Source organism: Mustela putorius, unplaced genomic scaffold (genome assembly GCF_011764305.1).
Source record: "Mustela putorius furo isolate JIRA1106 unplaced genomic scaffold, ASM1176430v1.1 tig00003898_pilon_pilon_pilon, whole genome shotgun sequence".
Taxonomy (NCBI): Eukaryota; Metazoa; Chordata; class Mammalia; order Carnivora; family Mustelidae; genus Mustela; species Mustela putorius.
In genome coordinates, this window is record NW_025422047.1 from 4,351,564 (window position 1) to 4,367,061 (window position 15,498).

General features: G+C 41.5%; 1 protein-coding gene across 9 annotated transcripts in view; it reads right to left on the reverse strand.

Moving 5' to 3' along the window:
• Positions 1-15,498, reverse strand: part of MEIS2 (Meis homeobox 2) — a 208,547-nt gene that overhangs the window by 191,046 nt on the left and 2,003 nt on the right. For 8 of the 9 annotated variants that reach the window (XM_045067842.1, XM_045067843.1, XM_045067844.1 and 5 more), the window contains exons 3-7: positions 14,072-14,213; positions 13,309-13,359; positions 12,280-12,330; positions 11,332-11,481; positions 1,570-1,684 (exon numbers count right to left, since the gene is read on the reverse strand). In XM_045067842.1, coding sequence (XP_044923777.1) covers positions 1,570-1,684; positions 11,332-11,481; positions 12,280-12,330; positions 13,309-13,359; positions 14,072-14,213 — 509 coding nt within the window. The remainder of the gene's footprint in view (positions 1-1,569; positions 1,685-11,331; positions 11,482-12,279; positions 12,331-13,308; positions 13,360-14,071; positions 14,214-15,498) is intronic. The other variant, XM_004751060.3, reaches the window with a different exon arrangement.

Genomic DNA, 15,498 nt, shown 5'->3' on the forward strand with positions numbered 1-15,498 from the left:
TGGAGTCAGAAATGCTTGAAGCGTTAACGTAATTGCAAGAATGTGAAAAATGAAGCGCTGGGCTCCTGAGCAAAGTGAAAGGTCAAAGCGAGCCTCACACACAACAAGTCTTTGGAAGATAGCCTCATTAGACCATTAAGCCTGCTTCTCTTTTCCTCCCTCTTTTGTCCAATGTTGAGGGTGTTTTGTTTTTATTAATAGATACCTTTCACCCTTTGTGTTATAGCAGTTAGACGTAGTAAGGAAGGTGGGCTCATCCAAAGCTTTCCAGATTTAAGAACCCCGAGAAGTCCATCGCCATGATGGGGAACCACAATTAAGCCATGGCTGTGCAGATCCACAGATTGGGGTATACGCCATCCCCAAAATGCCTTCCACTTTGGTTTTCTTAGGTACAGCCTAACTGGTCTCATAAAGACAGTAGATAAACCTCAATACGTCCAATTCAAAAGTTCTTCCACAATTTACCACCCAACAGTTTTCACTTCTGTATCAGTTGCAAATAATCCAGATTCTAGTTTGGACTTACTCACCGTTAATGGCATCATAGAAGAGAAGTTTCTTTCTATACTCTTCTAGGATACTAGTAATCCAAAACCCGTGGCCAGAAACTCGGAGTCAAGGCACTCACCCTACATCAACCACCCTCTTTTGAATGGCATAGACGGCTAGAGCTCAAGCTGTCAAACTGTCCTCCACATGGAAGACTGTCTAATGCTTTAATATTGTGGCCATAAACACAGTCATAATAGAGATGAAATAGACCTAGGAGATCAGACACCATCTAACGTAAAATATTAAAAAGTAAAATCTATACACTTTCCTGGCCCACATTCAGTAATGTATCTTCCTTTAAATTATGATTTAACTATAGAAGAGTCATCCCTACTAATGTGTAATTGCTCTCTGCGCAATAGGTGAGTTTTAAATGGTAAAATTTATTCTAAATTACCCTAGGCTTCCTTGACATCTGCAGTTGATGTCCCCCTTGCCCTCAGATTATTCTAAGTTTTAGGGCTTGTGACAAAAGTCACCAAGTCAGCCGAAAAGAAATGGGGACAAATAATCCAGGAACTTCAAAATCCATCTTCCCAAGATAAAATCCCATATAAAATCTACACAGTACTTCTAGAGCTCGTAAGAAAACACTTGGGTATTTTATGTGCTTATAGAGGCATCCTTGCTTGATGACAGAGAACTCCGACAGTTGATACTACAACCAGAATATCCCGCTTACAGAATCATTCAAACTAGTGCATGATGGCGGCAAAGTAAGCCTGTCACTCCATTTACTCACACGCAGAAGTAAAGTGTAGATAACCAAATTTGTAAAAGAATTGGCAGAACTAATCAATTGTTATTGTAATGTCTACTTAAAGATTAGACGTCTCACTTCAACTTTTTTTTTTTTTAAGTAATGTTAAGTTCAGAGGAAATACATCAAATACATCGTAGCTCTCTGACCTGCCACTCTCCTGTTGACAGGGAGGTAGATGTACTGAGATCATAAAATACTGGAGTTATTTTAGTTGTTTCTACTTTGTACAAGGAAAATGCTTGACCCTTTACCTTGTTCACTGCTGTTGTCTCCACTCTGCGAAGCATGGCCCCCACTGGAGGGCCCCGGGGTGCCTGCTGAGTGGGTAGAGGTTGCGTCATCGTGATCTCGCCAAGAAGCAGGATTCTGATGTCAGGGTGCCAAGATATTTTTCCACAGTTACCATTTCAGCCATAAGTGAGGAGCCAAGATGAAAGGTGCAGAGGGAGACAAAAAATGTATACATATGAGTATTTGTGGAAGGAGGCATCTTTAGATTCCATACTATGGAATGTTGTCTTGTCAGCAATAGGTACCAAAAGTAAGAACTTTTAGAATCTTGATGAGGTGATGATTAGTTACATTACTGTGTACATGTGTTTAAACTCATTGAAACAGATGCTTCAAAGGGGAGCATTTCATTACACACAAATTATACCTCAATAAAGTTAATCCTTAAAGTTAGGAAAATACAAATCTAGAAGTCATTTCTACTCTTGGTGTCCTAACGGGGGCACACTCTTCCAAGAATGAGGCCAATAGTCTTGGAGGCTAATTACAGAACATCTCCAAAACTCAACTGACTCCCTTAAAAAAACAAAAAACAAAACCCCACAGATTCAAGAAAGTACAGGGCAACCCCTTGGATCTTTCAGATGCATTGAACTAAACCAACCTGAATGATCTCTGAAAATTACCAACTGATTATACCCCCAACAGATACAGTGATATTAACCAACAAAATGAAACAACTATGAACCGTCAGCCAGCTGGACGTAAACTTCCACGTGAGCTCCATGGAAGCTTTAAATTCACAGGGCAGTGCTTCTTTCCTGGAAGTATGACTTGTTCCAGAGGGTATGCGAGGCAAACGGAGAAATTATAGCTCACGCTACTTTGCTGAGTGTATTCTTCTCCTGTTCCTCCTCCCCTTTCCTGATCATTCCCAATCCCCTGCTGTTGCTTAAAGGAAAACAGGAATTCTAATGTACAGGAAGGACTTTATCAGCACCACATGAAGGCAGGCAAGAGATGGAATTTCCTCTGGCAGAAACGGAGAGTAGGAACAGCACACGAAGCAGGCCAGCCTTAAGGCCAGAGGCGTACACTTGTCACTTGCATGTGATGACTTCAACTAAGGCCCGAAGATCTCCTGGCAAGCCAATTCTTATTGGGGGGGCGGGGAGATTCTTTGGGGGCAGAATAAAACAACATCAATCTCTCAAAGTCCGCAATTTTTTCTCACAAGAATTGGTAAATAAGGATTCAGACATTCCTAGGGGCGGCATGCAAACATCTTGACCATCTGAAAGCGATCTTGCCATGTTGTCATTGTATATAGTATATCCAGAAAAAAAAAATCAGTCTATCATTTTCTTCTACATCAACTTTAACGTATATATAGAATATAAAATATTATCAAAATAGAATCAAGAAACCATGATGAGACAAAATAAGGGACTATTCTTAATTGGAACAACAACAACAACAAACTTTTTTTTTTTTTTCCCCTCTGCAGGCCCACTACAAACTGACTACAAATTAATTGTTAGCATTTTTGAGAGATGACGAAATGACCCAAAGCTCTATAGATCAGGAATAACTTTATCAAATCATGCTACTGGCACAGCTATCAGGCTAGCAACAGATTTCCAAGTGAACACCTGAAGCACAAATCTTGGGAGTCTAAACACAGCACAGGTTTAGATCTCTAGAGGTTATGTTTTAGAAAGGAGATTAGGGAATGGAGTCGAATAAAATGAAAATCAAGGTTCTGTGCTGCCTGTATTAAGACAAAGTCATGCCTGTGATTTCTCTTTTTATCAAAGTTAGAAACCACTCCAAGAGTTTCAAGCTAAAGGCAAACAGAATACAGGGGCTCTTCAAGCTTTGCAGTCTCCTCGGGTCAGCTGTTTGCCGGATGGTAATCAGATAAAGAGCTAGAAGAATTACGTGGAAAAAAAAGAAAGAAAGAAAGAAAGAAAGAAAGAAACAATAGCATGGCATGAGTTTAGTCCTACAACAACACTGGCTAGAGCCTTCTTTTAGAAAATGAAATAACTGAACCACATTCACCTAGTTAAACTTCTCCGTGTATACAGCGAGTGATGTTAATTTTATGCACTGCAGACTTTTTATTAAGCAGGCTGCTATAAAAGCTCCTTACCCCTCATGAAAATTACAATAATTAACCACTAACATCTCAACTATGTTTTAAGGTAAATGTCATCCAACAACTATTATATCATCATTCAAAATGCAAGTCTTTCTGTTTGGGCCCTAGAGTGACTTGGAACGACTGCTCGAAAGGACTTCCCCTACTGAAAATACTGGTTGGTCCCCCTCAGTCAAACCTGTGCTGAATTTTTAAAAGACAGACCTCATTCATTTACAATTCAGTGTAGTTCTTCCAGTGGTTTTCTGGAGGGGGTGTTTTCTCAAGTAAAGGGGTGGGAAATAAGCCACATAAGCCAATTTTACTTTAAAAGCAGCTGATTGCTCTAAGTGAGTTGGATCTTCGGTTTTCAGCCCAGTTCTTCAACTTGTTCATGTTCACTATTTAACATGCCATGCCCCCGTCTCCTCTCTTTTCTCCTCCACATCTTCAAGAATACTAGCCCCAACAAGTGTCATGAGATGTTTATTTCTGTAGAGTGTCTCAAGTATTATAACCTTGTTGGAGAGACTGACACAGACTAAGGAGAAACCACGGCATTCCTCTGACTCGAAAGTAGGAAAGTAGGAAAAACAGATGGATCTCTCTGGGCCTTCAGGGCTGTGAGGTTATCCCAAAGTTACCCCAAAGTTCCTATCCAGCTACACCATGGTGACTTGATCACATACGAAGACAAACGTTGATAATCTGGTCAATAAGGAATTGCTACCTTTGTGGCCATAAAAAATTGCAACCTCCACAGATAGATAAAATATAATCCTTTACTCATAACACTGTTTTTTTTTTTTTTTTTTTTTCCTGAGACTGAAATATTTGTTTGTATCACAACCTCTTTCTTTCTTTTTTTTTCTCCCCCTCCCTAGATAGTTTCCAAGTTTACATCCTTCAAGAACAACTGCCTGGCTTTCTGCCAAATCATATGCAGAAGTTTAGAGAATCTTGAAACCAAAGTGGCATATGAAAGCATGTACAACACATGATGTAAGTAGAAAATAAAGAGAATGCTCTCTGAGTGCACGTGCGTGTTCGAGCACACAGGTAGACCCATTGCACTGTTCGTGTCCTGTGCTTCAACCCAAGTATCCTGAAGACACCCGAGGGCAAGGAAGGAACATGTTTCTATTCCCAGTGGCTTTAATAATTGGGAGTCAAATAGGGTACTCTTCTTGCTCTTACGTAATTGCGTTAAAGAGCAGTGTTAGCAGGAGAAAAGCAGTGAATACTGAGTGGAACACAATAGAAGGAGATGGAAAATAGATACAAGAAGCTAGGTCTCCAGGGGCAGTATTTTCTATTTGCTGGGCTACAGACTCACAGCTGATAATGCAAGTTGTAATTAATATAAAAGCATGAGACAAGATGGGGAGAGCTTGTCGTAGCGAGGCCACAGGAGATCATTCTGTTACTCTCCTTTATTTCTCATTTACACAGAGCTTTCCCTAGAAAACACAATTCTGCCTGTGTTTTCTCCCATGAAAAAAAAAAAAAAAAAGATTTAGCACCATCATTGAATTTTGCTAAATCTGGGAAAGAGCACAGATAGGAACGGAGTCACTGGGCATAGGAAGCAAAACATTTGCAGGCCTCTTTTGTTGAGGTTGCAGATATGGTGAAAATTGTAACATTTTACACCCCTATGGCACTTCTGTGGGGACCTGCTCACAGGAAAATACTTAGTAAGTCCTGGTGAATTGGTGGTATTGCCCTGTTTAAGTGATTCCACAAAGCTCATGGTTCTCCCATTGCAAAAAGACAGTGGAGTAAAATGTAGAAGTGTTTCTAAATAAATGCAAAACTGAGAAGGGAAGTGAAATGTATTAGGATTCAAGGAGGAAAGCAAAAGCCATACTACACACCAGTGCTATCTAAAATGATCCGAGACTTATCTTAGACCCCAAGTGAAAATGGATGTAGGATAGGAGAGAGAGCATTAGGTTCGAATCAAGACACGAGGGTGCCACCCCTAACAGATCATGTGTCCTTGAGCAAGGGATGCACTTCATTTCCTTGGGACTTGCTTCCTCCATCTCTTTAAAATGAAAAACTTAGGCAAGATAATCCCTAAGGACACGTCTACTTCTTATTTCTATAATTAAAAAAAGAAAAACTTTAAAATAAGTATTTGATTTTCTAGAAACTACACAACTAACACGTAATATATAACACAAAGCCAAAATTTTTATATGAACTTAAACAATACAGTAGACTAATTCAGACCCTGTGCTTGCAGGTAGAAAGCTACAGTAAACATATATAAAGATATTTCAACCAGCAAAGGAAGCATATAAGACTAATTTGACTCAATATGCTTAAACAACAAAGGTAAGATATGCTTGCATCACTACACATAGTTAATGTGTAACATATTTCCTATGACCGTATGATGTTTTAGTTCCCAATTAACACTGTGCAGAAAATATTTTTTTAAAATAAGGTGAGGACACCTATCATGAGGTATTCAAGCCTACAAAAGTTAAAAATGTTAATAGTATGGTTTGAAAAAAATGTTGGAATTTCAACTTCATTATTCTAAAGTTGACATAAGAACTCAGGAGAACCACGCATGCTTTCAGAACATGGACTCACTCTTTAAAAATGTAAATAGAGCTGGGGTCTTTCCCTCATCTCCCCGCTTCTACCCTCTGTTTTGCTTTGGGAATTAATACGTGAGTAACTCTCAAAGAAGTGGCAAGTACTCTTTGCAAATTCTAAAAATGAATTCCAAGATTTAAAAAAAAAAAAAGGATTCCTCTACTTAACTTTTAGAAAAAATAGAAATTTCTTGTTTTGTTGGTATACCATCATATTAGAAAATGTCTCCTATAACTCTGAATTGTGTTAGGATATTCATCAAACATTCAGTCTGGAAAAAAAAAATGGGAAATCCATTTTTAAAGTATCAAAATTCTAATCTGATAGTGAATGTCAGTGGTGGTCAAGTGTGTGTTTGACTTCATCTCACGACAGTTACACTGAAAACATACTTCAGCCGCACACCCAAAGTGATTTAAATAATATAATTATTTTGAGTGGGAAATTGACAGCGGAGCTATCAACGTCCAGAAGCTACACAACAATAACGACAGAAAACCCATGACCCCCACCATGCTGAATTGGTGGAAGAACTCAGAGGCAGAACTTTCCTGGAATGGAGACACTGGATAAGACACCACAAGGTCTAGAACTTAAGAAATTATCTGATAAAATAAATCATGTGTATTATTAATATTATTATCAAATCCCATTATTTCCCCCTTGATATCCTATAGGCCAATCACTTAAACCTATCCCTCTCCTCGCTGCCTAATCCCTGCTGACTTTCCAGGTACTAATAGATTTTACCTCTAGACACTTGCCTGTATTCTGTCAGGGACAAGGTTCTTAACCCATTTTTAGAAGCTGTATACAGGTAAATAAACTTGACATTTCAGAGATGGAAAAGAAAACAGCAGTGTATCTTTAGCTAAATTACAGCTTTCAACATAGAAATTAGAATATTCTTTTCTTTTATTAATCATATTATCAGAGCCAGTCAATTTTAAGTCACCTGTCATTAATTATTAAGAGATAAAGTTGTATTTTCTTCCTTATACTTAATTCATCCAAAAAATTAATAAATGAGTTTCTTATGAACATTAATTAGAAATAATAATATAACTGTATGCACTTCAGACAAATAGAGCTTAGCTCAGAGAATGCCTTTCAAACAGATATATTTCATTTATCTAACATTGATCTAAAGATATGTGGTATCTTCACATGTAAAGATATATTTTATTTTTTTTCTGTACTAGACCTGAAATTATGTAAAGTAGCAAGTGTGGATATCACCTATCGTTTAGAAATACTACAGACTAGGAAAAGCATGAATATTCCACAATAGTTTTCAAGTTGAAAGTTTTTTTTTAAAGAATTGGTTTCTTGACATGTTTATTTTAAACATAATAAATTTGAATGTCTGAGAAACTTAACATGAATTGCAGCTGGAAAATAGAGCTCTATTTCCTTTCACCATCTTATTTTCTTCTTTCCAATATTCCAAAGAATATTGTAATAGTTGTTTCCTACCTACAACAATTACTCTCATGTTTAATAAGAATATAAAAGAAACTGTATTATAATATAAAAATGTAAGCATTCATTATGAATTTACTAAAAACAACAAAATAGGGGCCAGTGTTGCACATTTTATTTTCTATTTAATTGCAAACTTCCTTTTATCCTCATACCCATCAGGTAAATGTCGATAATAAATGAACTAGTTTAGTATCTTGAATGAATGTAACGTAGGAAAGGTTAGGATACCCTGGTTGTCTTTTAACAATGTTACATCAGATTATTTACATAAAATTACAGAATGTGAAATCAGCGTGACAACAGCCTGATTTACTGTGTAATAGTATATAAAACTCATTCTTAAAAGCCTGCCAAAAATACTTGCTTTCAAGATATTTGTAGCCATTACTTTCATTCAGTTTTATTTTCAAATTTTTCAATAAGAAAATAGAAGTCTATTTTGGCACCTAATATTTTGCTCCTGACACTTTTCTCCCTGCTTTCCACTATGCAAAATTACACTTATTCTTTCTTTTCTCTCTTTCACTCTCTCTCCCCTTGCCCAAGCCTTCCTTAAACACACACACACACACACACACACACACACACACACAGTGCAGCTTGATACCACTTAATAAGTATAGAGGTGTATGTGTTTTGGGGGTGTCAAACAGCTGTCACAAACTGTCACCTCCACAAGAGAAACCTTGGCACACAACAAATTAAACTACACTTCTTTTTTAGCTGTCATTATTCATAGCCAATAAGTTGAAATGCTCTCGGCATTTCATGTGCAAATAAAACCATGAGGAAGCGCAGTAGATCAGAATAGTGGGCCAACAGATAAAACAGAGAAAACAACACGCTGTCTCAGGCCTTCTGAAGTGGCTCATCATCACCCCTGCACCAGCGTGCACCAAATGAGATCCAGCCTGGGGCAATGTATTAAATATGCATATCAAAGCAAACGAAAAAATAAACCTGGAGATTCAAATTGGACACATTTACATGCTGAAAATGTCCCACTCATACCACTTCACAGGTAGTAGTAGTTGTGGGGTATTTTCTCCTTTTTTGGTGAGTGTGGGGGGGGCGGTGTGGGAATGGAGGGTGGACTTGCAGAAGAGACAGACACACGAGAGAATTCGCTTTGTAGGGGGATGCTTGGAAAGGAATATAACCAATGCACCTATGATATAGAAATAGCAAAAATGGTGAAAACTCTGCAAGGTTTTCTCTCCCCTCCTGCATAAAATTCAAGTCTGAAGCAAATCTCGCCATTTCCCACTCGGTGTGCTGGTGGAACAAATTATTGCTTCCTTTCAAAACAAATAGCAGGGGGCTAAAGTAAAAATGTTATAGTTCAGAACTCTAGGAAATAAAAGGCTTTAAATTATGATGCCCAATGAGGTGGCAAGCCCTCATGGGTTCAAAATAAATCAGTTGTCATCTTTACTTGATTGGGGGCCTGAAAGAGGAGCAACAAATGTTACAGTTGACTCTTTTATCCAAAGATGATGATTGTTCAATTATTAAAGTGCTATCCTCTTAGGTACCACTTCCTTTTTGAGTATAATTTAAATATTACAATAGTTTCATAAATGGGCACTATCGGCCAATACTCTAGACAGCCTAGTTTATCTTATCTCTTCCCTGCAAACACCGGCATGTTCTAGTTCCATACATCCACTTGAAAAACAGTTTCCAAGAAACTATTCTAGAAAACCAAGTAATCGAGACCCTTGGAAATGTCATGAGAAACGTTTTTGGCTGCAGATAACTGTGAACTTCTCATCCTACACACCGTGGAACTAGATTCCTTCTCATCCCCCCCAACATTGCAGGTTGCATTGGAATTGGGAAACAGGAAGCAGTGAAAATAAACAAATAAACTACGACAACAACAACAATCTCTAAGGGACTGTCATGCCTTGTGGACCACCACCACGTATCATATAGCCACATATCAGCAAGTAAACTTTCCATAGCTGCTTTCTGCATCCTTATGATTTTAGTGAACACACTCAAATACAAAAAAAAAAGAGCCCCTCAAAGTTCACCCCATCATGAAGGAAAAAGCCAAGAGTAAAGATAGCAGTAGGAGCTTTCAATGCTATAGTATTTATTCTGTCTCAGAACTAGACAACCAGGAGCACTGATGTTTTCTTTCTTTCTTTCTTTTTTTAAAACTTTTGTTCTCAGGCTAGCTTTCCATACAGGACAAAGGCTCATAATTAAAATGTATGACTGGATATTTTCAAAACTTTTTTTTTTTTTTTTTTTTTTTGAGGGTGGAGGAAGATAACCTCACAGAAGGTTTATTCTCAAGACATCTCAACCCATTCCTCTTAACACTTAGGAATGGCGGGGGGAGGTGGTACAGGTTGCCTTCCAGCCTCAAAGCCTGTTTAACTCCACGAAATGTTAAGTTAATCTTTCAGCCAACAAGTTATTAGACTATAGCCTATATCACTTAAGTTGTAAGCTCAACTGAATATAATCTATGTCCCCCACCCCCGGCTTGGGTTCCTATAAATAAACTGCTGTTCACACCCACTCTTTAACCTTGCCACTCCTGCCTTTCCTACCAGCTGCAATCTTTCTTCCCTTTGCTTCTTTTTCAAATTTTCAGTCTCACTACATATGCTTTTTTTTTCCTTCCTTTTCTTTCTTTTTTTCTTTCTTTCTTTCTTTTTTTTTTTTTTAAACATCAGACTCCCTAAATCGGTTCCAAAATAGGATTAAAAACAGAGAATAGAAAGAAATCTCCCATCCTGGCCTGACATACACAGTCACTCCTTACTATACTATGACTCCATTCAACAACTGTTTAAGTGTTAAAATTCAACCACGAACCTATGGTTACTCAATCGTGATTCCCTTCAGCTTTCTGTAATACATTGTTAATAATTGTTTCATCAAAGTTACTGTCTTTTATTATGAAGATGCTTCAGGCACTTGGCAATAAGTCCATATACTGACAATAAGTTTCTATAGAGCAAGAGCTCGGAGAATTGTAATGTGTTCACTCCTTCTGTTATTTCTAATGCAATGTAAGATTGCCAATAATTCTCCGGACTGTCATCTCTGTGAGAGACTGGGAAATCGGCCCTCCTCCCTGGTTCCTCTTGTCCTTCAGTTCTCTCTCTCCCCCACCCTGTCCTGCTAGCTGACTTGTCTCTCTGTCCTGGCTGCACTGATTACACAGAGTTGAGGAAGCAGAAAAGGCAGCAGTCACCATATCAAACAGACAATTTGCTAACACTCCAGCCACCAAATCCAGGAAACTTTACACATTAAGAGCACAAATCACTCTATCAACTCCCTGGTTTCTTTGGTTCTCCACATAAATAAGGAAAGGGGCCAGGAAAGGGCAAACGAAGATGAAGGCTATGGCAGAGGTAGTGAGAAAGGGAGAAAAGAGTCCCAAAGAGACCAGGTCATTTAAAAGAAAACTAAGTTTAAGCTTAGCTAAATGTTACAACAAGTTTTTTTTATTTTTTTTTTTTTAAATGCTTTACCCAGTGGTCTCAAAAGAATGTGAAAGGGCTCTCAGACTTACATGGTCAGCGAGATTTGTAGAGGATCCTGAAAGTTCTTCGTGATCTGACTTGGAGCTGCCGTCTCTTTCATCAATGACAAGGTCGATGGGCATTTTCCCCTTCAAACAGCTAATGTACCGATGGCAGAAGTTATCACACAGTTCGTGGACCTAAAAGGAGGGTCATGGTGGAGGGTTCAGCTCATATTGTTGTTGTTATTGTTTTGTTTCATTTTTAAAGGGGAAAAAAATCAGGTTGCAAGGTTACATTTGGAAAGAGCAACAGTGCAATGTCTTCCAAACTAACTCTAATTAATGGGTGTAATACTTGAAGGCAAGGAAACAATAGAGCAATTGTTGCAGCAGATATTATTCTCCAGAGACTTCCCTGAGCAACAAGTTACAATAAAGAGGGAAGAAACAGGACTGGAAATAACTGGGCTCAGACTGGGAGTCCAAGGGGGAAAATCCGTTTTGATGATAACATCACAATGTTAGAACGCTGGAACTGGGAATAGCATTGGCATTTGCGATTCAATAAGCTGAGTTTTGCACGTTTCCAGGGGACAGTGATTGAGCTACAGAGCAATGTAAAGACACCCCAGCGAGGAAGATTCCCTCTGCCTGCACCTAACACTTGCTCTGGTCTGAGGGTGAGCTAAGCTAATAGAGACGCAAGCAGGCTGATTGTCCAGTAATACAAATGGTTTGCTGCATTTCAGAATAATCCTGAATGCCTAGGGGGAAAGGCGGGAGGGGGTGAGGTAGGGAAGCAGGAAGGGCTATCCTGATTCACCCATCCTCTGAGCTCTTGGGTTGAGCAGCAATTTGAAGGACGGACTTGGTAACAAGTTGCTCATAACCTCCAGGGGTTCAATCCCTCAGACTGGAGGCTTGTTAAAGACATCCCTGCTCAACTAAGAAAGGAAAGCGGCTAAATCAAAGTGAGGAGTGTCACTCTCTGCTTACCTTTTCTAACTCCAAAAGATGAAACCTTAGTACTTGTATTGCTTGTATCATCTGAAAGAAAAGTTTAGAGTGTGGAGTTAAGGCTCTGTGACTCAGAAGTCCTGAGTTGGGGGGCGGGGGGAGTGAGGGAATTGAGCTGGGGATGGGGGAAGAAGCAGGCAAGTGGCCAGGCAAAACCCACACATCAAGAAATCGTCAGAAAAACCAAGTGATTACTGATCATCTCTGCCTCATTGGCCACGGGGTAGGAATCTGACTCAACCTGAGCCGAAGCATCTAATATCTTTGCCCCCTGTGTTCACTGAGCTATTCGTGAGGACTGCTTTCCTAGGTCCAGGCCTTCTTTCTCCGCCTGAGTCTTTAACCGTCCCCTCTCAAGACCTCAAGCCAAAAAAAAAAAAAAAAAAAAAAAAATCAGCTTCTTCGGAGAGAAAGCTTTTTAGAACCACACACCCTGCGAAATCCGTCCTTACTGAAGAAGGAAATACTCCAGATGAATGGTGAAGCAAGGCCTTTGAAAGCGGATTTAAGTACTTTTAATATTGAAATTGTGCAAATTAGCAAAAGAATCGCACCTAAAAGTGGCCTGCGCCCGCGCGCCCCCCTTAGCCCCCCCCCCCCCCCCCACGTTTCTCCGCCCGCCCTCCGCCGCTGCGCCAGCGGTTACTTCCTCCGGGTGAGCTGCCGGGGGCTCGGCTGCCGACCCAGGCAAATAGAGGAAATAACTCACTTCTCGCAGCCTCGCTCCCCCGGCCGAGACCAGGGACTCATCCCCTGCGCACTCTGGGCGCTGTGTCCCCGCCTGCTGCTCCCTGGCCTCCAATTTCCCTGACGTCGATCCCACCCCTCACCTTCCATCGCCCTTGCGGGGGCTCTAAGTTGTTCCCTCTTCCTCCCTGTAGTTCGTGAGCTTCAAAAGAGGCTCTGCTCCAACTCCCCGGAGCTCCAGGAGGAAAGTGGGTGCTTCTAGGTAAGGTGGGGTGGGGAGGAGGAGCACGCTGGGGAAAGGCAAGAAACGGTGTGGCTTACCAAATTGTCCAGCTCTGGATTTGAGGAAAAAAGTGGCTTTTCAGCGCGAACCTGTAAGAAGCAGGGACAGTCCACATGAATGACCACCTCACCTTAAAAGAAGAAAAACGCTGTCACGGACTAAACCGTGTGAGTGGGTATGGTGGAAGGGCAGTGGTGGAGAAGAGGAGAGGGGCTTTGGTAAAATACATGAAACAAACTAGTGCCTTAAATTAGTGGGTTCGGCTGAAAAAATGCTGGGGCCTTATACTACTGGCCCCATTAAGGGCCACCTGGAACTGCTAAGCTGTTGCTGGGAATTCAGGGCCGTTCTCTGGGACCGAGTCCCCCCTCAACCAGCCGTCTAAGGGGCTGTGACTCTCAGCCTCCCACACCTTAGCACCCCGCGTAGACTGACCCAAGAGGCGCCCAGCTTCCTTCCCTCCCGGGCACTCTCGGGTGCCTCACAGCCCCTGTCCCCAATACTTGTTCAAGTAGCTGCAGGCGGGAGAAAAGGCCAAGCCCCAGATTAGGAGTAGGTCAACTGTAATTCGAGGGTCGAGCCCCTGTATTCCTGGCTGGGGGGAAAAACAAACACCCATATTTATCTCCGCTTCCAATTCGCCTCCAGGCTCAGGGATGGGGAGGAGGCGAAGAGGACGGACTGGGCCAGAGGAACAGATCGGGTGTCCCTGCCTTTTCCTTCTCTTTCTTGTAAAGCTGGGAGGAAAGGGGAGGGGGAGTGAGGGTCTGCAGGAGGGTGAGTGGGTCAAGAAGGTTGGACCTGCTTGGCGAAGACCGCGATGTCCTCATTGAAGGAGTCGGAGGAGCAGACGTCCCCGCCGGCCACTCCGGGTTCCCGGGGAGTGCAGGTCGCCAGCTCGCACTTCTCAAAGACCAGAGCTAACAGAGGAAACAACGGGTGCCTAACGGGCAGCGCCACGCAGAAAACACACACACGGAGACGGGGTGCAGAGGGGAAGGAGCAAGAACTGTAATCAACAAGTTTGGAGGGTTCGAATTCCTTCTTTAATAAAACAGGCACGCATCACACTTTACAACCCTTCCTTAGCCAGCCGAGCCTGGGTCAGAAATAGAAAGGAAAAACGGCCTGGCCCTTTCCCTCAGCTCAGGAGTCCCTCAGATCTAGTCGGAGAAGCCCCTGGCCACTTCAGCCCGCCAAGTAAGAAAAGCCTCAGTTGGAAGTAATGAAACATCCAAGCAGCTCAGGCAGTCTGGAGCTGGGAGTTGATCCAGACCCAATCCCCACACTACAGAGGCCGCGGAACCAACCCCCGATACCCAGCCCTGACCTCTCAAGAAAGGAAAGGTCTGTGAAATTTAAAAAAAAAAAAAAAAAAGAAGAAGAAGAAAAAGAAAAGAAAAGAAAGAAAGAAGAAAGAAAAAGAAAAAGCTTTAACACTCCATATTAAGGGTTACTTTGAAGGAGGCCGAAGGCTTCACCTATATATACACCCAAAGTGGTATTTCTTACACCTAAATCAGAGAGCGTGCTCTTCCAACCTTTTCACCCCCTCGCCTTATAAACTTGTTTGCTCGACTTCTAGTAAAGCCCGTGTGCGGGGGCCAAAATAATAGGAATGCTAAACGCCCAAGAGCTTCCTTCCAAAGACCACATTTCTCCAGCAGGCAAAAATAAATAAATCGAGTGTTAAAACTTGGAAGTGTGCGTGCGCGTCTGCCCTTTGTGTTCCTCCGGGCGGCTTAGCTGCACCTCGGGATGCTTGCGGCCTCTGGCTTCAGGCTCAGTTGCCGGTTACCAACCGTCCCCTCCCCTCGGCAAACCGCCACCTTCCCCACCTCCTCTCAACTGGGAGAGCACCAGCGGTACACTTTGGGACCAAGCACCTCCATCCCTCTCCGAGTTCCCTCAGAATATAAAATATGTGATTTCCAGCCATCTCCCTCACTCCTCCTAAGAGCAGCTCTGTGCAAGCAGCAGTCCCTTCCAGCCCGCTGCACTTCAAGGTCTACCCCTTTATTTACAGAGAATTAAGAAGTGGGTGATTAGGACTTCCTGGCCGACAGAAACAGCCCTGATTCCAGCTCAAGCTGCATTTAGTGACTCCCAGACTCTCGGTAGGAAACAAGAGGGGGAAAAAAACAAAACAAAACAAAAACAAAACAAAGCAAAAAAACCCCAAAGTTGCTCCTCATCTGCAGGAAACTTTCTCCTTCGTCAAGGCCTCT